The sequence below is a fragment of the Dama dama genome, chromosome 16 (genome assembly GCF_033118175.1).
Source record: "Dama dama isolate Ldn47 chromosome 16, ASM3311817v1, whole genome shotgun sequence".
Taxonomy (NCBI): Eukaryota; Metazoa; Chordata; class Mammalia; order Artiodactyla; family Cervidae; genus Dama; species Dama dama.
Genome location: NC_083696.1, coordinates 41,747,405 through 41,774,295, shown reverse-complemented (window position 1 = coordinate 41,774,295; position 26,891 = coordinate 41,747,405). Strand labels below are relative to the sequence as shown.

Genomic DNA, 26,891 nt, shown 5'->3' with positions numbered 1-26,891 from the left:
AATATGCTAATGACTCCCAGAATTTACAACTCCAGGCAAACTCCAGATAGGAATGTCTCAGTGAAGTGAGTGAAGTTGCTCAGTCGTGTCTGACTCTTTGCGACCCCGTGGACTGTAGCCTACCAGGCTCCTCCATCCATGGGATTCTCCAGGCAAGAATACTAGAGTGGGTTACCATTTCCTTCTCCAGGGGATCTTCCGGACCCAGGGATCGAACCCGGGTCTCCCGCATTGGAGGCAGACGCTTTAACCTCTGAGCCACCAGGGAAGCCCAGGAATGTCTCAAAGGCATCTCAAAATTCACATGCCTAGAATGGAACTCCTGATTTATCTCCCCCTCCAAGCCTTTGCCATCCCAGAAAATCGCATCATCACCCACCAGGTGGCTCAAGCCAGAAACCCATGAGCTCTCCTTGAGCACCTCTGTCTCCCTCACTCCCACATCAAGGTACATCATTTCCATCTCCAAAATAACTCAGATTTACCCACTTATCTCACTCCACACGGCCACCCTCCTGGCCTGGGCTGCTGTCATCTCTGATCTGGTGATACTTAAATAACCTCCTCTCCGGTCTCTCTGAGGTCATTCTTGCCGCCTCCCTTAATTGTCCACCCAGTAGCCAGAGTCATCATCCATTATCACACTTTGGATAACATTACTGGTTGACTTCAGAAGCTTCCTTCTTTTTAATTATTTATTTTTAATATTTATTTATTCACTTGGCTGTGCCAGGTCTTGGTTCCGGCTCACGGGATCCTCTATCTTCATTGTGGCATGCAGGATCTTTAGTTGCAGCATGCACTCTCTTAGCTGCAGCACGTAGGATCTAGTTCTCTGACCAGGGATCAAACCCAGGCCCCCTGCAGTGGGAGCATGGAGTCTTAGCTACTGGACCACCAGGGAAGTTTTTAGATTTATTCTGAGTACACTTAGAAGAAAAAAAGTTTCTGGGGACCTCCCTGGGGGTCACTGGCTAAGACTTCATGCCCACAATGCAGGTGCCCCAGGTTCAATCCCTGATCAGGGAACTAGATCCCACATGCTGCAACTAAGAGTTCACATGCCAAAACTGAAGATTCCATGTGCTGCAAGTAAGACCCACTGCAGCCAAATAAACATTTTTTTTTAAAAAGAATAAATCCAGACTCCGTGCCCCAGCCTGGGATGGCCCCGTGGGACCTAGCCCTGCCTGCAGGTCTCTCCCCGGTTCCCTCAGCTCCAGCCACACCAGCCTCCTCTCACGGCCCCAGAAATGCCAGGTTCCCCCTCAACCAGCTCCTGCACAAGCTACTGCCTCTGTGTGAGATGTTCTTTCTCCCACCTGTCTTTCTTCTGGCTCCTCACTCTTCAGGTCTCAGCTTAAATGTCATCCCCTCAGATAAATGTTCCCTGAGCGCTCTGCCCAAGGAGGTCCCCCCTTCTTCCCCCATTACATTCTATTTCTACATCCTGCTCATTTCAAAGATGTTAATCATATACTTTGCTTGATTATCATATACTGTGTTGCTTGTTAATCATATACATTGTTTGCTTGATTATTGTCTATCTCCTCCATCAGACTATAAGCTCCAAGGGGGGTGTGGACCATCTCTATTGTGCTCTCCAGTATCTATATCCAGTGTCTAGCACAGTGCCTGGCACATAACGAATATCTGTTAGATAAATAAATTAATTTTATATACGTATACATACACATACTCGAGCTTCCCAGGCAGCACTAGTGGTAAAGAACCTACCTTGCAATGCAGGAGATGTAAGAGACATGGGTTTGGCCCCTGAGTCAGAAGGATCCCCTGGAGAAGGGAATGGCAACCCACTCCAGTATTCTTGCCTGGGAAATCCCATGGACATTGGAGCCTGGCAGGCTACAGTCCATGGGGTCACAAAGAGTTGGACACAACTGAAGTATACATGCATATACGTATATTATATATAAGAATATTTTAAAAAGAGACCCAATTGGGAAGATAAAGTATCAGCAGAAAGCCACATGATCAGTGCCACATGGAGGATGCAGACAAGTTCTAGGAAGCATCAGTGACAGCAAGGTCCTACTGCATAGTGGAGGGAACTATATTCACCATCCTATGATAACCCATAACGGAAAAGACTAATAAAAAGAATGTGTATGTATGTATGACTGAATCTCTTTGCTGTACTGCAGAGATGAGCACAACATCGTTAATCAACTAAACTTCAACAGAATTAAAACAAACATCTACATAAAAAAATAGAACACATCAATGGAAGGAGAGGCTACGAGAGGGCTCAGAGAGATGAGAACCAAACAGACACTGAATGAAGTATGTCTAGAGCTTTCCTGGTGGCTCAGAAAGTTAAAAAAATATATATATCTGTCTGCAGTACAGGAGACCCAGGTTCAGTCCCCAGATGGGGAAGATCCCCTGGAGAAGGGAATGGCTACCCACTCCAGTATTCTTGCCTGGAGAATCCCAGAGACAGAGGAGCCTGGCAGGTTACAGTCCAGGGGGTTACAAAGAGTTGGACATGAATGAACAACTAACACACACACGCACATATTAGTTGCTACAAACTGAATGTTTGTGTCCCCCCAAGACTGATCTGTTAAACCCTAACGCCCCACGTGATGGCGTCTGGAGGTGGAGTCTTTGAAAAGCAATTAGACCATGAGAATAGAGCACCATGATGGGACTAGCAGCCTTATGAAAAGAGTAAGAAACACCCAATCCCTCTCGACGAGCACCAGCCAAGGAAGGGTACATGAGGACACCACTCTGAAGAGGACCCTCACAGAGACCCCAACTGTGCTGGCACCCTCACCTTGGATTCCAGCCTCCAGAACTGTGAGAAAGAAATATTTGTTGGGTAAACCCTCTGGTCCATAGTATTTTGTTATAGCAGCCCCGGTGGATAGAGACAGTAGCAAGGAACAAGCCCACATCACTGGGTGGAAGCAGAAATGTCACGGAGCCCAGCGAACGAAGCAGCATCTGGGTAGCTGAGAGCATGCCCTGCCCCATCCACAACAGCCAATCATAGGTGATGCCTCTAGTGTGAACAAACCTGAGCGACTTGTACTCTGATTCTCTGACTCTCTCTGCATAAGCAGCATCCCCTCACAGTGGGCCATTCCTCTGCCAATCACCCAGGGACGAGGGGGTTCTCACTCAGAACTCCACCAGTGGCAGCATCAGCTAGACAAGGGGTGCACCTCGTCTCTCTGGGTGTGAGCTTTAGGGAGCCCAGGTGTCCAGACAGCAGCCCGGACGGTAAAAGGCACAGGTGCTGTCTGTCCAGTCATTCCGACATCCCTGTAGTGGCCAGAGCAAGAAGTCGTGGAAACCCTATCTTGCAAACTAAATATCTAGGCTGCAGCTCCTCTCTGTGTTTGTTTTCCCAGAGCCTTTAGCAATGTTCCACATTCCAGCCTTGTGTCAATTTGCCACAGGAAATTCCAAGAGGAATACTCTGGGCACTCTTGGCCCAAAGATCAAGGGTGAGCAGGACCCCTAATGAGCCAGTAGCAGAAGCCAGCACGGGATCCCCAAAGAGAGGATGGGCCTCACGGTCTCTGGCCGGACCAAGGATCCCAAGCGCCTCCCCACAGAGGCCCCCCACCCCAGCCACAGCAACCTTGTTGGGTTTAGTCTTCCTCAGGAGGATGGTGACCTCTTTAGCCCATGGCACTCCTGGGCACAGCTCTGCTCCAAGGCCAGACGGAACTCTGAACAAGGTTCATCCATCTGTGGCTCATCTACCCCAAGAAGCAGCTGCTCTCTGGGCCACCAGAGTGACCCCAGGACGGCGTGGTAGGGAGCAGAGCAGAACTGGGATTTCAAGAGCACCTGAGTGGAAATGCTACCATCCAGTTCATTGTGTGGCTCTATTCCCATTGCAGAGGCGATCAGTCACCTGTGTCCTGCCACTGGACTGTGAGCGGCCTCTACCTACTTCATTAACTCTCCAATCCCAACGTGAAGCCTGGCCCAGAGTGGATGATCAACCAACAGTTGTCAAATGAATAAAGGAAGGACTTCCCTGCGGTCCAGTGGTTAGGAATCAACCAGCCAATGCAGGGTACACGCGTTCCATCCCTGGTCAGGGAACTAAGATCCCACATGCCATGGGGCAACTGACTCTGTGCACCACAACGACTGAAGCCCATGCACCCACAGCCTGTGCTCCACAACAAGAGAAGCCGCCACAACGAGAAGCCTGCCCACAACAATGGAGAGTAGCCCGTTCACTGCAATTAGAGCTAACGTGCAGCAAAGAAGACCCAGCTCAGCCAAAAATAAATAAGTAAACTTTAAAAATGTTTTTAGAAAATGAATAAAGTAATAACCCCAGGACCATTCCTCCTGCTACTGGTGAACAAGTGGTCCCAGGAATGACTAGCTGGGTTCTAGCAGATCTGCCCCGTCCACAATTCTGCCCCTTCCATGTCGGTGGCAGGCATCAGTAATCAATCACAGCTCCCTCTGCCAGATTCATAACCCTCTAGGCAGCCAATCCAAGTTGGCCATCTGGAGATGGAAGAGGTTCTTAATTTGGGGAAGGTCAAGGAATCCTTTAAGAATCTAATGAAAGCAATAAGTTTCTCTCCAGAAAATATACATAAAACTTTACATATGATTTCAAGATATTCAAGATCCTCTCCTTTTACAGAAGGAAAGTCTCAGAAGCCCCCCAACCACCTATGAAAATAACCACTTTAAGCTAACCTGCTGAAAACATCAGCCGCCAGATTCTGTAGAGTCCAAAAGAAGTTCAAGGACAGCCTCAGAGAGCCAAGAATCAAACCCAGACCTGTCCACCCACACTGCTTACAGATACCAGACACACCTCAAGGGGGCGAGGGTCTTGAAGGGGCACCTCCCCACTCCCTGCAGACAGCTGAAACAGGGGACCCCCCCATCTGCCTTCCCAGCAACCCTCTCGGACAAGGACAATGTCCACTGCACAAAAGAGCCCAGGCAGCTAGGGTAGCCCCAGGCTGAAAACTATTTATACACATCCTCAGCACCCAGAGGTTAAATTACAGCCGGAGATGTGGCACAGGGCCAGCCCTGAGCTATTTATATCCGTATCCTCTTGGCAGACCAAGAAGAACAGGGCATTCTAGGGGCCTCTCCAAGCAAGACCTACCAGCACACAGTTTATAAGACAACACAATCACAATCATTCTTCCCACAGCCCCACAACCACACCCTACACACACACATACACAGAGTCTGGACCATCCTTGCAATGAGTGTAAACTGAGAAAGTAGAAACCAAAAGATTATGCTCTAAAAAGGAAGTAGGTCATGGCCCACTGAAGGGCTGGGGTGACAGAAATTAGCCAAATTCTGTGGAACCATTCCAGGAGATTCTCCAGGCTTTCCAGACTCCACATCAGAAGCCTTTGAAAGGAAAAGCCTCTCCTGGTCCTAAGTCCACAGCACTAAATGCCCATGAGACACGAACCAGATGAAGGCAGAAGGCAGGGTTCCCAGGGCGCAACTTCAAGATGAGTTGGCCCCATGGCTCAAGCAGGAAGCTTCCACTCTCAGAGGCTCCCTCCCTCTGACCCTAAGCTGATCCTGGTCCAAAGAGCAGGAGGAGGATCCAGAAATGCTTCCAACACCCCGGGGCCCCAGCAGGAAAATATCCTTGTTTAACCAAAGCATTTTCAAACCCTTCTGTTTAGTTCTTAGTGACATTCATAAGACAGCACAGCAGAGTCTGTTAAACATCACACAGGATGTACGAGGCCTGCTGCTTGGGCAGCGCACAACACATCAGTGGACTTGCTTTAATGTCGTGCCAGGTGAAGGGAGTCTTGTAGAGCTGCCCCCCATGAACGTCCTGGGCCAAGATTCACTCTGGGTAAAGCCCCCATAGAAGTCCTGGGCCAAGATTCACTCAAAGAAAAGCCTGGGCAGAGCTGGGCCAAGTCCCAGAGCTAAAGGGCGAAGGGGGGCCGACAGGTCCAGTGAAGTGCAAGCTGGGCACTATAGCCCCAGAGTGTGGGGCGTGTTCTAGGAGATGCCCGCAACGGCTGCATTCCCAGAGTCAGCCCAGGGAGGCCCTCCCATGACTCCCATCAAGGCCAGTTCCATCCATTAAAGTATCCAGGAAAGGAAGACTTCAGGGTCCCCAGTTCCTGCTCCAAACACAATAGCACTGGGCTCTCCCTCTTTCACAGTCAAGATGTCCACCTGTGGTGCCCAACTGGTGGGCAGAAACCTGGAGGACGCCAAGGCCAGGAGGGAAGGGAGGGCACAGTGGAGAACTGCCTGGTCTCTAGGGACCCCTCCCCAGGCACTCCTCACTTCCTGGGCTCAGCATGGACCACAGAGGCAGGGTCCAGGCATCAGTGAGCCAAGCCTGCGAGAGCATGGAAAGAAGTCAGCTCCTCTCCTTCAAACCCGCCCTTCCACCCCGTCTACCTTAATGAGGCATCTCTGGTCATTTCCTCTTTTACCAAGAGCTCACCTCTCCAGAAACATGACCTCAAGTGGAAGCACAGGAGGAGAAGGCAGACAGGAAAGCCGTGGGATGGACTGAGACCCAAAGACTAGGAAGTGTCCTGGGAGAACAACAAGTGTCCTTGTTGATCAGTGAAGAAGCCCAGGGCACAGGCAATGAAACAGCCATCCAGGACTTCTCAGGAGACCAGGGGTAGGGCAGGCACAGAAGGTAGACTTCCCGGCTGCAGGGTCACCATGGCAACCTCGCCCACCCACCTGTCACACTGAGTCACAGGCAGAGCTCCCCAAGGATACGTGGGCACACTGTAGCGGCCCCCAGGCCCTGCCAGCTCACCCTACACACGGCTCTGCCTTCACCCCTCATCCTCCCGCTTGCGGGTGCGTGCTTAGTCACTCAGTCGTGTCCAACTCCTTGTGACCTCGTGGACTGTAGCCCACCAGGCTCCTCTGTCCTTCACTATCTCCCAGAGTTTGCTCAAACTCATCTCCATTAGGTCAATGTTGTCATCCAATCATCTCACCCTCTGCTGCCCTCTTCTCCTTCTGCCTTCAATCTTTCCCAACATCAGAGTCTTTTCCACCCTTAAAACACCACTAACGAGGGGGGTTGCCAGTGTTCCCAAGTTTGCTCTGTTCAGGACCCCAGGGAGATGTCCACCTGAGGCTTGATGCCAGGCCTGCTGCCCATGGCCCTGGTGCACCTGGCCTTACTCCCAATGCCCCAGCTTTTGGTCACTGACCCTGGACTCAGGCTAGGCCTCTAGCCCCTCCAGTCCCTCATCCAGCTTGTCACGCCACATACACTGTGTGTCGTGCAGCCTGACAAGGTCAGTGTAGCATTTAGGACAAGGAGAATCATGTCTCCACTCAATAATCAGTAGGTTCCTCCCATCACACTGTGGGAGTGACATCCCCATCAAGTCTTGACTTTTTCTCAGCTCTCAGTAAGCTGAGTCCCAGCCCAGCACCACACCCACCCTAGAGCACACATGTGCTGCCTTAGTGCCCAATTTCCCTTTCTGGGCCCGAGTTTTCTACTTCTAATCATCCTCTTGCTGTGTTCATAGTTTCATTTTGAAAGTGAAAGTCACTCAGTCGTGTCTGACTCTTTATGACCCCATGGACTGTAGAGTCCATGGGATTCTCCAGGCCAGAATACTGGAGTGGGTACCTTTCCCTTCTCCAGGGGATCTTCCCAACCCAGGGATAAAACCCAGGTCTCCTGCATTGCAGGCAGATTCTTTACCAGCTGAGCCCCAAGGGAAGCCCAAGAATACTGGAGTGGGTAGCCTATCCCTTTGCCAGTGGATCTTCCCAACCTAGGAATCGAACCAGGGCCTCCTGCAATGCAGACAGATTCTCTGCCAACTGAGCTATCAGGGAAGCCCACCCCAATTGTTTTTGTAGGCAATAAAGTATGTTTCTTTAAGTAAGCAAAAGAGAAAAGCCCACCTTCTTCAGGCTTTTCCAGCCCCACAGGGATCAGTCCTTCTCCAAACTCCAGTTCATTTTCCAAACCAAGGCAGTGCCTCCCCTTCAGCCACACAGGCCCGGAGCTCCCTTCCCTCTGCAGCCCTGTTCTCCCAGGTCCTCGAAACAACCCCAGTCCCATTCCTCCACCCCAGCTTCTTCATTGAGCTACAGGACCATAGATTCAGATGCCCCCAAGACATCATGGGGATGGCAATACTCCATCCTCTGAACCTCACACGCTGCACATTCAACACGCCTGTCAAATGGCTCCACGGCCCCATAGTTACCAAACGAGGAAACACGGTGGCCACCACTTACGGAGTCATCCAACTGACGCTCACAGCGCGCTCGCCATGAGCCAGGCTCCACGTGCAGGACCAAGTGTGGAGTAAAGTGAAAGTGGAAAGGAAAGCCATTCAGTCATGTCCAACTCTTTGCGACTCCATGGACTGTAGCCCACCAGGTTCTTCTGTCCATGGAATTCTCCAGGCAAGAATACTGGAGTGGGTAGCCTCTCCCTTCTCCAGGGGATCTTCCCAACCCAGGGATCGAACCCAGGTCTCGCGCATTGCAGGTGTATTCTTTACCATCCGAGCCACCCCTAGTGTGGAGTAAACAAAACAGAAATGGCACTGCCTCCAGAGAACTTTCCACCAGTCCCCAGGCCCGTCAAGACTACTTATCACTCATACACCGATACACTTCTAATCCTGATGTACTTCTAATACTGATGTATCTAATACTGATGTATCTGATACACTTCTAATACTGATGTATCACTTACACACTGATACTGATACAGGAATACTGAGCTGACATTCTTCTCTCCATGCCCGCAGCCCCAGTCTTAGGCCAGACCAGAGTGCTACTCTGGAGGAAAGCAATGGAGGTAGGATCCAGCTCCAAAACAAGGGAGCTGTGCAACCGTGGGCAAGTTACTTCCTCTATTTGATCATTTGGCAGATAAGGATAATAATAGCACCTACCTCATAGCCTTGTTGCAAGAACTAATGAGATAAACTGTGTAGAAGACTGCTGTCTGGGATGCAATAAGCAGGCTCTGCTTATGTGCAGTTGCTATCTCCCCAGCAGCCACACCTCTGACCTCCCCTCCCCAGGACCCAGCTCCACGTGCACCCACCATCTATAGGGACCCATAACCCCAGGCGTTCTCCTACCCTCCAGCCTTTACATATGCTTTTCCCACATACAAGTAACACAAGATATAATCTGAAAAAGATGTTTCATCCATACATCCCTTTAACAGCTGCCCTCCACAAGAAGTGGACTCATTGTGCATTCCTTGTATCTGCATGCCGGACTCTCTCCCTGGCTTCCTCATTCTCATGTTCCAAGGTTCAGTTCAAGGTCCTGTCCTCTGTACCCTGAGGCTGAGACCGGGCTCTCCCCTACACACTTGCTGCAGGAGCCCACAGCTCTCAGCCCACTGCATCGGGATCCCTGCTCCCCTCCTCGGTCTCCCTTCTGGATTGGGTGCTACTCAAAGAGCACTGTGTTTACCTCTGCTTGCCCATGCTTTAGAACCACTCACGGGATGCCACAGAGTCTCAATAAATATGTTAATAACAAACAGGAAAAACAGGAGAATTATGGACACACATTTCAACTCACTTTAACAAAACAAACCTTCCAAATAATTAGATACTCATTAAGCAATTACTTTATGCCAAACTCTGTGCTAAGCTTTAACACATGTCATGTCATCTAATCTTCCCAATAATGCTGTGATGTGGGTGTTTTATTCCTATTTCATGGGTAAAGGAATGGAGACTGCTGCTGCTGCTAAGTCACGTCAGTCGTGTCCGACTCTTCGCGACCCCATGGACTGTAGCCTACCAGGCTCCTCCGTCCATGGGATTTTCCAGGCAAGAGCACTGGAGTGGGGTGCCATTGCCTTCTCCGAAAGGAATGGAGACTAGGACATTTGAAAAACAGGCTCCAAGTTACACAGCTAGTGAGTGGAAAAGTCAGGACTCAGACCCAGGGCCATCAGATTCCCCACACTCCATCCAACATTTGCTGAGCTCAGGGCCATCAGATGCCCCACAGTCCATCCAACATTTGCTGAGCTCAGCTCTCAGTGTGAAGGAGCTGCCTCTGGGATGTGCAATAGCCTTTCCCCGATGGTCAGAGGACCTCACTGGGATAACGGGATAAGGGCTGGGGCTTCCTTAAAGGAGGAAAGGTGGACTTAAAGTCACTGAAGGTCCTCCCTTACTCCAGGTCCCAGGGTCTCTGATTTTAAGTTAGGAGCTCCTACCGTTGCTCATTGTGGTTACCCCACAGTGCTTAGCATGAAGCTGGGCACACAGCACAATAAATCTGTACTGAGTAAAGGAATGCACAGATGAATGGATGAATGAATGGATGGATGGGTGGATGGGTGGATGACAATACATTTTGCACACACCCCAGTCACCCTCTTTGCTCCGCTCACGGTGGTAGCCCAGCAGACACCGGAGCACAGAGCCGGCGAGCGCCCCCTACCGGCTCCCCGCGGAGCTGCAGCAGCCCCTACCTGCACAGGTGGTCTGTCCGGCACAGGCTGCGGAGCTCCAGGCAGTTGGGCTTCTCCTTGTCCTCGTAGGAGCAGCTGGGCAGGATGGTCTGGCGGCGGCGCTCGGCGCACGCCTGGTCCTGGCAGGAGCAGAAGAGCATGCGGTAGGTGTACTCGCTGGGTACGCGGTCAAAGAACTGGCGCAGGGCCTTGTGGCACTTGCGGCGGTTGCAGCGCTCGCTGGGTGAGATCTCGCGGTTGCAGATGGAGATGTAGGAGGAGCGCAGCTTCTTGCAGTTGTCGTTCAGGTTGCAGGCCTTGGCGGCATCCAGGCAGTGGTTGCTCTTGGTGCTGACCGCCGGGTCTGCCCCTGTCCCTGGAGGGAAGGAAGGGGGCAGTCAGCCCACGGTGGGGACAGCCCCCTGGGTCACTGTGCTCTCTGCCTTGCCTTCCTCATCTGTTAGGTGGAGGTTATTTAGCAGCCCTCCTGCCTAAGGCTGTGATTAAGATCAAGTGAGTTAACATGTGGGTCCACAGAGCAAGCTGTACGTATGGTGTGCTTTTAGGATGACAACTGTTAATCCAAAGCCTTATTTAAAATTTATTTCAATAACAGTATGAAGTCTCCTGAAAAAAGCTAAAATTAGGGCCACCATGTGATCCAGCAATCCCACTCCTTGGCATATAACCAGAAAAGATTATATCTAATTCAAAAAGATATATGCACCCCAATGTTCAGAGCAGCACTATTTACAATAACCAAGGCATGGAAACAGCCTAAGTGTCCACAGGCAGAATGAATGGATAAGTAAGATGTGATGTATACACACAATGGAATACTGCTCAGTCGTAAAAAAGAAAGAAATTATGCCATTTGCAGCAACATGATGAACCTAGAGATTATCATACTAAATGATGTAAGTCAGACAGAGAAAGACAAATATTATATGATATCACTTATATGTGGAATCGAAAAAATAATACAAATGAATCTATATACAAGACAGAAACATACTCACAGAAGACAAATTTATGGTTACCAGAGGGGAAAGGGGACAGGGAGATAAATTAGGAGTATAGGATTAACAGATACAAACTACTATACTTAAAACAGATAAGCAACAAGGATGTACTGTATAGCACAGGGAACTATATTCAACACTTCGTAATAACCTATAGTGGAAAATAATTTGAAAAATATATATGTACATAACTGAATCACTTTGCTATACACCTGAAACTAACACAATATTGTGAATCAACTATACTTTGATTAAAAAAAAAATCTTATCACAAGACGAAAAAGCAAGCAACTAGGTGTTCATGGCTCTGTCCATACAAGTGGGAAACGGGGAAACAAAGGGACTGGCTCAAGAGCACATAACAGGGTAGCAGCTGATGCAAGACGGGTCCCCGGGTCCCTGGGCACCCAGCAGCCACACAGGTGAGCAGGGCTTCCGATCGGGGGCACTGCCAGCCTGTAGGAAGTTCCCACTGTGATCTTCCGTAGCCAGGGTACAAACAGAACTACTGCCACCATCCTCATCCCCAGCACGGCGACCACGGAAACTGTGCCCACACATTCCAAAAGGCCCCGCGGTGCAGGGTGCCACTGTGCCCAGTTTGTGCCCAGAGCACTGGAAGCACTGGACTGGGAGCTCGGCCGTGTGAGGAGAAGGCTGAAGCCAGCCTCGACTCCAGCGGGCTGAGCCCTCGTCAAGCAAAGTGTGGACGTGCTGAGGGCCGGGACCTCAGCATTGGAGCCGTGGCTTTGAGCTTTGTGCCCGTCTACAAAGCAAAACACCCCGGGCACAAAGCTGTAATCCCGGAAACTGTCAGGCTCCTTCTGGTGTCCACCCCACCCCCAAGGCCCAGCTGGTCTCAGGGGAACACACAGCAGAGCGACCCCCCAACAATAACAGAGAAGCAGTCTGCACGTGCCCCTCACCCCCCATGGCACGCTAGTGAGACTGAACGGAATCTTCACGCACACTCGCAGCAAACCTGAGCAGGAGCCCAGATCCGGCCAGCACCGCAGCACACCGCAGACAGCCCCAGCCTAGGATGGACCGCCATAGCTTTTCATTCATTCCTCAGCCACCCAACAAATGCTTTTCCATATTTCTGTCTGCTCGATGTCCCACCCCCACAAGGACAGGAAGGACTACGGGGACGCCACGCCCACCCTCCCACGGCACTTCCAGCCCAGGTCCTAGTGTTCTGATCACTTGATCATTAAAGATCTATCAAGTCCCACCTCTGCACAGCCCTCTCTCCCTGTGAGGTGTTGGGCTGGACATGGAAGTGTGAGATGAGAACCCTCCCAAAGAAAGACCTCACACATCTAGCTTGGAAACCAAGAGAGTAGTTAAGACTGGACATTCTAACACTGAGGCATCTGCATGGATCCCTGGTCCTGATACTCATCACTGGGTGGCCTTGAGCAAGTGACCAGGCCTTCCTCTACTCCGTCTCCTCATCTGGAAAACAGTACCTACCTCACCACACTGCTGTGAGTATAAATCAGCTCATTTCTCTCTCTCTCTCTCTCTCGTGATAATTTTGCCCTGTTACTACATCCTCTCCATCAGCTAATACACTGAACATTTTTAAGGGAAAAAAAGAACTTGTGACCACTTACCCCCTACTAAAGGGGTTTCCCTGGTGGCTCAGTTGGTAAAGAATCTGCCTGCAATGCAGGAGATCCGGGTTTGATCCCCAGGTCGGGAAAATCCCCTGGAGAAGGGAATGGCAACCCACTCCAGTATTCTGGCCAGGAGAATTCCATGGACTCTCCACAGGATCGCAAAGAGTTGAACACAACTTTCACTTCACTTCACTTCACCTATCTTTCTCCTCCTCTTTAAACGAAACCCCTCAAACAAGTCACCTGTACCAGTGGTCGCCTTCTCCCCTCCCGCTGTCTCCTGGATCACTAGGCAGCGATCAGAGACCCCAGGCTCTCCTCCCGCTCTGCCCGCCGGCCCACTGGACACAGCGGGTGACCCCTCCAGCCCCTCTCCTCACCGCCTTCACGCTGCCCCCGTGAGCTCTCCCTCCAGGCCTGCTTCGCGGCTTCCACCTTCTCCACCAGGGCTCAGGCCCCTCTTCTCTATAGGCACCCACTCCCAGCCCTAAACACCATCAGTACGCTGTCAACTCCCAAATTTATACCTCTAGCCAGGTCAGAGACCTCCACTCTGAGCCCCAGACTCAAGATGTCCAGCTGCCTGCCCATCAGCTGCACCTAGAAGGCTGACACCCACATCGCAAGCCACACTCCACGTGCTCCCCCAGGGGTGCCCCCACCCCGTCTTCCTCAACCCTCTAAAGAACAAGCCCAGGCTTCCACTAGCTCAGGCCAAAAATCTTTGCCCTTCCTAAACCCGTCCGTCATCCACATCAGAGAGACCTGGTAGATTACACCAGAATCCAGTCACCCTCACCACCACCACCTTGGTCCTAACCATTCCACTGCATACTGGTGAGGGCCTCCTTTCCAGGCTCCCTGCTCTGTCCCTTCACCCCCACCCCCTCCCACCCCCACAAGTCTTCTCTCATCACAGTTGGAGCAAACCTTCTACAACCCAAGGCAGAGATAATGCTCCCGGGCCCCAAAGCTCCCAGCGGCATCCCCATCTCATTCACAGGCCTCTCCATCCACGCTGTCCAATATGGTGCGGGCTCCTGAACATGGTCACTGAACAGGAAGTGAAGCTAGCCCGAAATGAGATGTGCACACCAGATTTTGAAATCATCATAAGAAAAAATAATAAAGCATTTCATTTCAAATCCCATTTTCCTTGATTATATGTTGAAGCAATAATATTTGGGATATAGTGTGTTAAACAAAAATACCATTAATTTCACTTGCTTCTTTTTACGTTTTTAATGCAGCTGGGAGAAATTTCAAAATTGGTGGGGGAGGGATAAATTGGGAGACTGGGATTGCCTTATACACACTACTATATGTAACCGTATATAAAAGATATAACTCATAAGGACTTACCGTGCAACACAGGGAACTCTACCCAGTACTCTGTTATGGTTTATATGGGAAACGAATCACTAAAAAGGAATGGATACATGTATGCATATAATTCATTCACTCTGCTGAACTCTTGAAACCAACAACCTTACAAGTTGTTAACTATACTATACTCCAATAAAACTTTTTTAAAGAAAGAAATCTGAATGGCCCATGTGACTCACACATAGTTCTGTTAGCCAGGGCTGCCATATATGACCTCACTTCACACTCACTTCCCCTGCACTTACTCCCTTCCAACGATACTCGCCTCCTTGCTCTTCCTGGGACGTGCCACTCATGACCTGACCTCAGAGCCTTACACTTGCTGCTTTCTGCCTAGAATGCTCTCCCCACCCCGATGACCACAGCGTTCCTTTCCTCACCCCTTTCAGGTCTCTGCTCAAAGGTTACCTTCTCTGTGAGTCCTCCCTGACCATCCTGTACATACTAACAAGTCCCTCCTTTCACACCCTACTCTGATCTCTTCCGCAGAGCACTCATCACCGTCTGCCACAGTATACACTTATTTAATCATTTGTATTTTTCTACAAAATGCAGACTCCGTGAAAGCAGGGGATGTGTCAGTTGCACTCACAGTGTATCCATGGTTGCCAGTGTCTGGTACATAGTGGAGGCCGAATCCCTGGGTGGTGGGTGAAAGAATAAGTGTATTTAGAACAGTATCTATAGATCATAATGAGTTTCCCTCATTATGATAGCTCAGTTGGTAAAGAAGCTGCCTGCAATGCAGGAGACCCAGGTTTGATCCTTGGGTAGGAAGATCCCCTAGAGAAGGGAATGGCAATTCACTCCAGTATTCTTGCCTAGAGAATCCCAAGGACAGAGGAGCCATGGGATCACACAGAGTCGGACATGACTGAGTGACTAACACTTTCTTTCCTTTCACTCGTTCATAATAAATGTTCAAAACACATTGGCTAATAATATTAAGGAAGCCAAAAATGATACAGGACCAGGCTATCATTCAGTACAGGACCACATCCAACCATCCATGTAGGGGGGCTTCCCTGGAAGTCCAGTGGTCAAGACTTCACCTTCCAACGCAGAGGGTACAGGTTTGATCCCTGGTCAGGAAGCCAAGATCCCACATGTCTCATGGCCAAACCTTGCCCCATGACTTTAACATTGGTCCACATCAAAAACCCTTTTTTAAAAAAGCATCAATGTGGGGCCCAGCCCAGTAGTGCTCAGAAGTGAAAGCCAGGGGGAAATCTTCAAAGACAGACCTCACTCCCAACACCCTGCCTAACCAACAGCAGCCTGATGAAGGCAGGGGAAAAAAACGTGTCTCTCCTCTTCTTGTAAAAGGGGAATTAGGGCAGAGAGGGAATCAAGGTTCGTTTTCCTACCCATTCAATTAACAAATCTTTTAATTTATTTATTTTTTAATTGAAGCATAATTGCCTTACAGTATCGTGTTGGTTCCTGCCATACCTCAATATGAATCAGCCACAGATACACCTATGTCCTCTCCCTCTCGAACCTTCCTCCCACCTCCCACCCCACCCCACCCCTCTACGCTGCAATTAACAAATCTTCATTAAGGGTCCATCAAGTGCCAGACACCTCCCCAGACCCATGGCTGGGGTCAAGGTCAAGGTGATGCTCATGTGTCAAGGAGTTCATGGCGCTGCCGTAGGAGCCAAGAGAAAATCATCGTGTCCAGACCAGAAGGTCCCAGAAGCAGGGATCGCTCTGCTGCAACCTACGGGATGAGGCAGAGGAGGCAGAAAGAGTGGAAAGGGGGTGCCAGGCAGAGAGAACAAAAAGTAAGATCAGAGGCTGGCAAGAATCCACAGCAACGCAGCATGCCTGGAGATGGAGGCTGGAAGAGGGCCCGCCAGATGATGCTGGGGAGCCGGGCAAGGGTTTTCAGCCATGGAGTTGGGGCGGCAGGGGCGGTGGAGGGGGGACACGTGGCCTTCCAAGCAGTTCCCTCCGCAGCTGCCAAGCCACTCTGCCCGGGCCAGGCAAGGACCCAAGGATGCCGGTCTGCACAAAGCCTGCTCTGGGGGCACCGCCTCCATGGGAGGGCCCTCCCGGGCCAGCCAGGCGCTCTTTCTCCTCCAGTGCACCTGTCAGGATGCTGGCTGGTGGAAGCAAACAGCCACGCAGCCTGGGGCCTGAGGTGAAGGAAGGGAGGGTGTGAGGGCCCTCAGAGGGAGCAGGACGACAGCCGCGAATGAACAGCAGCTAAACCAGGCCCTCGGCCGCTCTCAGGTTCCCAGGTGCACCCTCCCGCTCCCCTCAGGAAGTTCTCGAGCAAATGCGATGTAATTATAGCCTCGCGGCCTCCACTTGGAGCGTGAAGAGTGAAAGCTTTTGCTAAGGGGGTGGGAAATGTGAACCCCGGGCCAAAACTTGGTAAATTTCCTAGAAACACACACACACACACAAAGGTGGCAATGGTAACAACAACCGCCTGGTTACCAGGAAGATACCCCTCTGATCCTCCTGGAGGGGAGACAGCGATAACGGGGCCCGGGCCCGCTCCACCCTGGACAGAGGTCCTGGGGCCAGGCGGTTCTGATTCACCCGGCAGGTGAGGAACAAACGGCCCAGGTGGACAGGCCTGGCACGGCCTCTCCCCAGCCCATGCACTGCCCCTGCGTCTGCACTAAGGCACCTCTCCCTAGGGTTCTCCTGAGGGCAGGAGAAGGGGACGACACAGGATGAGATGATTGGATGGCATCATCAACTCAATGGACATGAGTTTGTGCAAACTCCAGAAGATGGTGAAGGACAAGGAAGCCTGGTGTGCTGCAGTCCATGGGTCGCCAAGAGTCAGACACGACTGAGCCACTGAACAACAAACCTCGGGAGTCCAAAAAGTTATGTTATCCTTTTCAACAGTCCCCACTGAGGGACTTCCCTGGTGATCCAGTGGTTAAGAATCTGCCTGCCCATGCAGGGGACCCGGGCTTGATCCCTGGTCCAGGAAGATTCCACAAGCCGTGGGGATAACTAAGCCCATGCGCCACAACTACGGAGCCCACACGCCACAAACCCTGAAGTCTGAGTGCTCTGGAGACCACAAGTTGGAACTACGGAGCCTGTGTGCTGCGCCTACTAAAGCTTACACACCCTAGAGCCCACGCTCCTGGTAACAAGAGAAGTCCCCGCAATGAGAAGCCCACAGCATCAAAGACTCAGCACAGCCAAAAATAAATAAATATTTTAAAAATAAAAAAAATACCCAACTCTCCACTGGAGAAGAAGGATGAGCTGCTGGATTGCAAATACCAGCCTCGCCCAGCCCAGTGTGGGGCTGTGGCCCCTGAACCAAAGTATCCTAACAGCAGGGAGGGAGGCCCCTGCTCCCCCACCCCTACCCCGCCCCAGCCCTGCACAGACCCACACAGGACCTGCCAGGGATTCAGGAGCAGGAAATTCCTCCCAGGCCTGCGCCAGCCCAATGGGCCAAGGCGTAAATGATAACAGCTGCTCCCGGGAAAGGGAGGTGGGATTTAACCACGCCTGGCACTTCCCAAAACACATTCTCCCAGCTCCAGCCCCTGGGGACATAATCTAGCTTCCCTCTGAGGGCGGGGCAAGGAGGGGCCCCACTGTGGAGGGGCAGCCTCACCCTAGCCAAGCCTCACCCACCTACCCCCTCCCTCCTGGGACTCTGCCCTGAGCCAGTGATGATCTGTCTTCAAACCTTCAAAACCATACCCTTGAGTATTTGCTTTACAGAACTAGGTTTACCAAACCACAGCTACCAGGTACCACCTATACGGTTTTGGCCATGTTACCAATGGGCTTCCCCGGTAGCTCAAATGGTAATAAGGAACAGGTCTGCCAATGCAGGAGACTTGGGTTCAATCCCTGCATCAGAAAGATCCCCTGGAGGAGGAAATGGCAACCCACTCCAATATTCTTGCCTGGAGAATTCCACGGACAGAGGAGCCTGGTGGGCTACAGTCCATGGGGTCACAAAGAGTCTTTGTGACTTAACAAACGAATGACATCACCAGTACACTTGCACTAATATTTAATTAATTTTTTAACCTCTTAATTCTTAAGCAAAATGAAATATTCACTTTTTAAGTTTTTGAATACCTACCTAGATTTGTCCTGCATGATAACCTTTATGTTAATTCTGAATTTTTCCAAGACCTCTTACAATGCACAGCTATTGAAATTAAAATATTTATCCCTATGCCCATCTCCCACTCCGGCAACAATGTGCCTGCCCGTGGAGGGAAGTAACTGACTCAAAGTTCTCACACTCTGGTGTATTTGTGACTCACTTAATCTGCCTGTTACTCACAGAGGCGCAGCCAGCCCCACACCAGACCCTTGCAGTGGAGAGGTCTGTGGCTGGCGCCCAGAGAGCTGGATTTCACAACTCCGCGTGATGCTGAGGCTGCCTGCCAAAGGTGGAGAACCAGAGAGTAACAGGAGAAGCAGAGTTGCCCCCGGCCTGGTCCCCACACAAGCACACCCTCCAGCCCACCCACAGTCACCAAACCCATCCCCAACAGAGGAAGCGATGGGCTTCTGCTGTTACCAGGGCATGTCCCCGGGGGCTTCACTCTCACCCCAGCCAAAAAGCCCATGAAGGTAAACCTTCCAATCACAAATACGCCTTTCCCTGGGGAAGCGAAGCTCCTCTTTCCACAAGCCTTCAAAGCAAAAGGACCCATGGTTCTCAGTTCCCCCTTCCGGCCTTCCAGGAAATGGCCATGCTGGTCCCTTGCCCCTTATCCTGCTTCCAGCTGCCACATCCGCCCTCCAGCCGACCCTGGGCCTCTGGGCCATGCTCTGAAGCTTGCCCCCTAAAGTGGGCGTCAGAAACCTGGACCCTAATTCCATCTGTGCCCCTCCTAAGCGTGGGAAGCCCCCAGTGAAGCCTGACTCTCTCTGGGTTTCATTTCCTGACCTGGAAAATGACAGGTTGTGAACTATCTGGTTTTCTGTGTTTTGTGACTCTCCTGTCTACTCCCACCCCCCCACACACAGACCGTGCAGGACTCAGGTCTGGAGGAAATGAGGAAGCTCCCCTGTCCCACCCTGTTTCTACAAGCCAGCTGAGAGGAGTCGGGCTTGCCCTGTGCAAACACAACAGCATGTGTGCACACACAACACACACACACACAAGGTCTCACAGCTGCGCCTGCCTCCTCCACACACAGCACCAAATCCCAGTGGGTCAAGCAGCTGTCAGCCAGCAGCTGTTTTCATGGGCTGATGACACACCTGAGAAATCCAGCTGTGAGCTGAGAGACAGAGTCCACACTCTCCAGGGGCTTTTATTCTAGTGAGAGGAAGATTCGTAGTAAACCCATGAACAAATAAATAAGGCAATTTAAAGTGCTATAAGTACTATGAAGAAAATCAAATAAGTAAAATTCAGAACAGAATGAGGGAAGAGGGAAGGGCTGTCCTAGCTGGACATCCTAGCTGAGAAAGAATGATGGGCAGGAATGAAACATGCAAAAAAATCCCAAGTCAGATAATCCCAAGCAAAAGGGAGAGCACGTGCAAAGGTCCTGAGGCAGACTGAGCTCAGTGTGTTTACAGGCAAAAGGAAGGGAAAGTGGCCGGAGTTTTGTAAATGAAACAAATTTAAGAGGGAGAAGCAGCCAGAAGGGCAGTCAGCAGAGGGCACTCGTGACTTATAGGGCAGCATAAGAGCTTCAGATTGTATTCTAAGATGCAAAGCGCTTACAGTGTTTTAAGAATGGGAGTCACCCAACCTCAAGTACTTTGCCTGACATATGGAAGACAGAGTTCCCATGAAGGGGTAAGGGTTAAAGAGGAGGCCAGTTCCAGGCTGTTGTAGTAGCCAGTGAAAGATAGTGGCAGCTTAGAAAAACTGATGACTGCAAAGATGTCCAAAAAATGAGCCCAATCTGCAAATAATTTAGAGATAAAGCCAACAGGATGGGTTGGACGTGGAATGGGAAGAAGGAGAGAAATGAGGGAAAACTCCCGAGGTTTCTGACCTGAGCCCAGGGGGTGGTGGAATCATTTTGTGAAATGGGAAAGACTTGGAGCAAAGAAAAAGGGGCAGAACAAGATGGTTTCAACTGATGTCTGAGATGCCTACGAGATGTCCATATTGATGTTGAAAGGCAGGAGGATCATGGAGGCTGGAGTTCAGGAGAGAGGTCTGAGCTACCAATAAAGCGGAGCATGACTGACACTGAAGGTTATTTAAAGCCATATAACTACACGAGGATGAAAATAAAGAAAAGGACAGGCGTGGTCGGGACAGAGCTCCAGGAGCCATCATTTAGTAGAGACTGGACCATGAGGAGGAGCGGACCATGAGGGGATGGACAATCAGGAGATGCTGCTGTCATGGAAACCAAGACAAGAGTTTCAAAAAGGAGGACAGTCAACTGAGTCCAGATAATAAGGTGTGCAAGGGGGGGCAGAGAGGCACTCAACAATGAGATGTAGACTACACAAACTCTCGACAGGGCTGAATGGAGGGTAGGAAGGGTGAGGAGGAAGAGGAAGGGATAAGGAGAAGAATTTCTATGTGAGGAACCCACCTTCCCTGCAGAAGGCAGTCACCCTGACCATCACCTCCATGCTTCTTGCCCTGGGGCCACCCTGCCCAGTTCTCCCTCAAGATTCATTAACTTTCACAACAGTCAAGTACTGAGCATCCACTGCATGCAGAACACTGCTGGAGAAGTAACTGGCAAAACTCCTCTCTTCCTAGAGCTTACATTCCAGCGTGAACAAGAGATTATAATCAAGTAACAAATGGAAATTTTCCCCTTGGCCTGAGGCTGACTCTGCGGGCTTCACAAACATCCCTGCCCATCCTGCTTGGGGCTGCACTAGTGATAAAGACCAGGGGCTCCCGGTGGTGTGTGGGGAGCTGGAGGATCCGGTGGGCCACTGAGCAGCAGAGCAAGTGTGCATGGGTAATACGACCTCTTTCCACCTCTTTTTGCTCATCTGCAAAATGAGGACACAACACCCCCCTTGTCTACACACAGAACCGCACTAAAGACTAAGGGGATAAAGAGAAAGTGAAGGGCTCAGTCGTGTCCAACTCTGCAACCCCATGGACTATAGCCCACCACACTTCTCTGTCCGTGGGATTTTCCAGGCAAGAGTACTGGAGTGGGTAGCCGTTTCCTTCTCCAGAGGATCTTCCCAACCCAGGGATCGAACCCGGGTCTCCTGCATTGTAGGCAGACGCTTTACTGTCTGAGCCACCAAGGGAAGTCTTCCATGATAGCTCAGTTGGTAAAGAATCCGCCTGCAATGCAGGAGACCCTGGTTCGATCCCTGGGTTGGGAAGACTGGAGAAGGGAAAGGCTACCCACTCCAGTATTCTGGCCTAGAAAATTCCATGGACTATGTAGTCCATGGGGTCGCAAAGAGTCAGACACGACTTTCACTCACAACATCCTAAGGAACGATAACAATGGGATAAAGCAGATGCAAATACCAACAGCAGTTTCCAGCCCACAGCACATGTGCAATAAATGCTTGTTTAAGAATGTGGTCCCTGCTGTTGGCGGGAATGTAAATTGGTGCAGCCACTGTGGAAAACAGTATGGAGGTTTCTCAAAAACCTAAAAACAGAACTACCAAATGACCCAGCAACTCCACTCCTTGGTATATGTTTGAAAAGAGCAACAAAACTAATTCGAAGAGATACATGCGCCCCAGTGTTCACTGCAGCATTATTTACAGCTGCCAAGGTATGGAAGCAACCTACGTGGCCATAAAGATGATGTGGCATGTGTATATATACATGTGCCAGCGTGTGTTAGTCGCTCAGACGTGTCCCCCTCTGTGCGACCCCATGGACTGTAGCCCACCAGGCTCCTTGGCCCATGGGATTCTCCAGGCAAGAATGCTGGAGTGGGTAGCCATTCCTTTCTCCAGGGGATCTTCCCAACCCAGGGATCAAACCCAGGTTTGCACTGTATATATATATATATATATATATGTGTGTGTGTGTGTGTGTGTGTTTGTATATATTGGAGAAGGAAATGGGAACCCAGTGCAGTATTCTTGCCTAGAAAATCCCATATACAAAGGAGCCTGGCAGACTATAGTCCATGGGGTGGCAAAGAGTCAGACACAACTGAGCACACAAGCGTGTGTGTGTGTGTGTGTGTGTCTGTGTGGGTGTCTGTGTGTGTGTCTCTGTGTGTGTCTGTGTGTGTGTCTGTGTGTCTGTGTGTGTGTGTCTGTGTGTCTGTGTGTGTCTGTGTGTGTGTGTCTGTGTGTCTGTGTGTGTCTGTGTGTCTCTGTGTGTGTCTCTGTGTGTGTCTGTGTGTGTGTGTCTGTGTGTGTGTGTCTCTGTGTGTGTGTCTGTATGTGTGTGTCTGTGTGTGTGTCTGTGTGTGTGTCTCTGTGTGTGTCTCTGTGTGTGTCTGTGTGTGTGTGTCTGTGTGTGTGTGTCTCTGTGTGTGTGTCTGTATGTGTGTGTCTGTGTGTGTGTCTGTGTGTGTGTCTCTGTGTGTGTGTGTCTGTCTGTGTGTCTGTGTGTCTGTGTGTCTCTGTGTGTGTGTGTGATGGAATAGTACTCAGTCATAAAAAAGAATGAAATTTTGCCATTTCCAGCAACATGGATGAGCTTGGAGGGCATTCTGTCAAGTGCAATAAATCAGACAAAGATAAATACTGTATGATGTCACATATGTGCAATGTAAAAAATACAAGTTAGTGAATATAACAAAAAAGCAGCAGACTCAGACACAGAGAACAAACTCGCAGTTACCAGAGGCGGCATGGGGAGGGGGAGGTAAAAACTGTTGGGCAGAAGACAGGCTCAAGGATGCATTGAACAACACGGGGAATATAGCCAATATTGTGCAATAACTATAAATGGAAAGTAACCTTTAAAAACTGTAAAAAAAATTTTTTAAGATTTTTTTTGTGGACTTTATTTAGTCTTTATTGAATTTTGTTATAATAATGTTTCTGCTCTATGTTTTTTAGCCCCAAGGCATGTGGGATCTTAGCTCCCAGCTAGGGATTGAACTTTCACCCCACCCCCCACATTGAAAAGCAAAGTCTTAACCACTAAACTGCCAAGAAATTCCCCCCAAATTTTTTTTAAAGAATATTTTCCCTAGAAAGACCTTCCCCTCCATTCCTCTGTTTTCACACAGCCCTGCTAAAAGGGGCCTGTCCTATGTGCCTCTCTCTCCAGCCTCACACATCACACACAAAAAGCCAAAAGGGCCCCCAGTCTCCCTATTCGTGAGCAAGAGAAGGATTTCAGAGCTCCCTCTGCTTATCTGAGAAGCTAAGAGAGCAGGACCTCGGCGATCTTTCTCACCCCTGGCCCCCACACCACCGGAATTGGTGGCCTGGAGGCCCACATCACCCAGCACGAAGCAGCATGAAAAGACAACTCAACTCCCCAGGAGATGACCGGCCGATCCCAGCATGCACGCCTGACAGTGCTAGGCTGCCATTCAAGGCCCAGAGACCCGGGGGACCCCAGGCTCCATGCCCCACAGCTCTGGGGCCCACCCTCCTCACAGGCCCCAGCAGTCCTAGTCCATGCTCCCTAACACCCTCGACTTTCTCTTGAGACTTCACCCTCACCTTCAGCCCCTCATAGCACACGGCCACCCCAGGACTCTCCCAGGCACCTGCATTTTTGGAAACAGGCCAATCCACCAAAAGTCAAGTTCATGAATGGCAAATTCACATCAAATAAATTCGAAACAAAATCAATTGCTTTTGAATATCATTTTATATTTTGACAAATTGTAACTGCTGTCAGAATCCTTTCTGTAAATGGCATACCAGTCTTGATTTTATGTTTCTAATAATTAAAAATTAAAACTTCATTACAGTATTCACATTTGAAGGGACTTTTTAGCCACTTTTGAATACTCTTTGTCCTCTTAAATATAGTCTTGGTGTGATTTTTTTAATATTTAGGATTTTTACCATTCTCATACCTTTTCCCACAATGGCCTATCAGTTTTAATTCTGTTTAACAGTTAAAAGCCAAAACTGAGCCATTTCATATTGGTGTGGTTCACCTTAATTCTTTGTCAGTTTCTTTTATTTCTGGTGAATGAAAGTAGGATTAGAAGCACCAGTCATAAGCTAAATTATTTTTACTGATTGTGAAATATACCTTTCTTGCTCTAAGAAGTCAACATCAACTCCCAATGCTTAGATTCCTGAAAAGCTGAATATATCTTAAAAAACAACAGTGAAGACCATTTGCAAAAAAAAAAAAATCTTCAGAAGCCATGAAAATCATTCAGGTGTGCATTTCTAAAAGCTTTAAAAATAATGAAAAGAGTGACTTCCCTGGTGGTCCAGTGGTAAGACTCTCTGAGCTTCCAAAGCAAGGGGCACATATTCCCTGGTTGGGGAAGTAAGATCCCACATGCCAAAGAGCATGGCCAAAAAATAAATTTAAGGGGGGAAGAAAGTAAAATAGTAATAATGAAAAGAAACAGGTTTGGCAGATCCATAAATTGGTAAAATCAGTGATGCGGTCATTTGGCATATTGATTTTAGAAGCAGCGGCCATTGGGCAGCTTATAGACAGCTGACCACTGGGCCCAGAGGTGGTGGGGGTCCTGCTTTCTCCTCAGGGCCATGTTTGGGGCATCTCTCCTCCTATGGGACTCCTGATGCCAGTCCCCACCCAACTCCTTGATCATTCCCTGCTGCCCCTCTCATGAGGAACCGCACACCCAGCTCACTGTCCTCCCTCTGCCCAGTCCCACCACCCTGCCCAGCAGCTGCCCTCCACACTCAGCCTCCCCGCCTGACTCAGCTCCCCTTTCATCACTGGCCCTGGCTTCAGCCTCCTCTGCATGGAGAGCCCCTGCCTCTCTCCCTGTCTAGTCTCCCTAAGTGACTTCATGGTCCCACCTATATGCTAACTATTCACAATCTGTATATCAACTCTGACCTCTCCCAGAACTCCAAGCTTACATCCAACAGCCTACTTGGCCATTTCCAGGTGGAGGTCTAACTAGCATCTCAGTGTCCATGTGACTAAAAGAGAACCCTGGATCTCTGCTCCCCGCCCCCACCTGCTCCTTTCGTCACCTTCTCCGTTCTGGTAAACAGTGGTACCAGTGTTGTTCAAGCCTAAATTATCAGATCCCAGTAGATCCCAGCTCCGTGCATCTTTTTCTCTTTTGCTGTCATAGCACGTGAGCAACTGCAACAGCTCACAGGCTCTCCCTGCCCCCTGATCCACCCTCCCATGGCACAAGAAGAACCTTTTCAAAAACATAAATCATACTGTGCCATTCTGGTATTTGAAATCCTCAAAGGTTTCTCACTACTCTTAAAAGGAAATCTTAACTCCTTAACGTGCCTGCGGCATCTCAGGGATTGGCCCCTGCCCACCTCTGTGCCCACCCCCCAAATCATCACTGTCCCAGCCCACCTTCCCGAAGTCTCACCCTCCACCACACGGGTCCCCACCTGTGGCCTTCACCTGCTGTCCCTTCTGCCACTCCCAGAATTTCCCACAGCAGCATCCTTCCCAGGAGTCACACTTGGGCATTTCCAATCCAGAGTCACCACAAGACACCTTTGCTCCTCATTCGGTTTTAATCCTTACTCAGCATTCATCACTATCTCACTTATTTTTGAGAATTTGCTTGTTGCCTTGTTTGGCTTTTCTCTGTCTCAAGCTAATTGAATGTAAGCTCCATGAGAGCAACAGACGCCTCTGTCGTGTCCACTGGATCAGGGCATGGCATGCAAGGGAGGCTCCGTGAGAGATGGACTCAACACACGTCTCTGCAGCATGGGTACCAAGAGTCCAGAGCCCAGCAACATAACCTCCTGACTGTAGGAAGCTGCGGGACTCACAGGAAGCTTCGGTCTGCTCATTTTTGTTGATGGGGAGAATGGCCTTCCATCCTCTAACATCCCTCAGTATTCACCCCTGACCCCCACTCCCAGGGCTTCCCTTAGAGGTCAGAAAGGGCCTGAGGGCAATGTCTGTTCCCCAAGGGAAGGACCACCATCGCCCACATTCCCACTCAAGTCTCTCCATCTCTGCTTCCCTCTCCCCCTCCCTTCTCCACGTGCAGAAGGGGGCCACTGCCAAAACTCATAGACACACACCACCCCACACAGACACACCACCCACACACGTACATCACCCAACACACACACACCACACACACACACAGCTCCACATACACACCACCCCACACACACACCACCCCACCAACACCACACACACACACACACACGCCCCACCCCACACATACCACTCCACACAAACACAACTCCACACACATGTATCACTCTACATACACACACACCACCCCACACAGACACACCACCCACACACGTATATCACCCAACATACACACACACCACACACACACACAGCTCTACACACACACCACCCCACACACACACCACCCCACCAACACCACACACACACACACACACACA

At 50.2% G+C, this 26,891-nt stretch overlaps 1 protein-coding gene across 1 annotated transcript in view; it reads right to left on the bottom strand.

Moving 5' to 3' along the window:
* GFRA2 (GDNF family receptor alpha 2) overlaps positions 1 to 26,891 on the bottom strand; it is a 110,798-nt gene that overhangs the window by 54,952 nt on the left and 28,955 nt on the right. Inside the window, exon 4 of the mRNA XM_061163939.1 lies at positions 10,472 to 10,826. Within this exon, the coding sequence (XP_061019922.1) occupies positions 10,472 to 10,826 (355 nt within the window). The remainder of the gene's footprint in view (positions 1 to 10,471; positions 10,827 to 26,891) is intronic.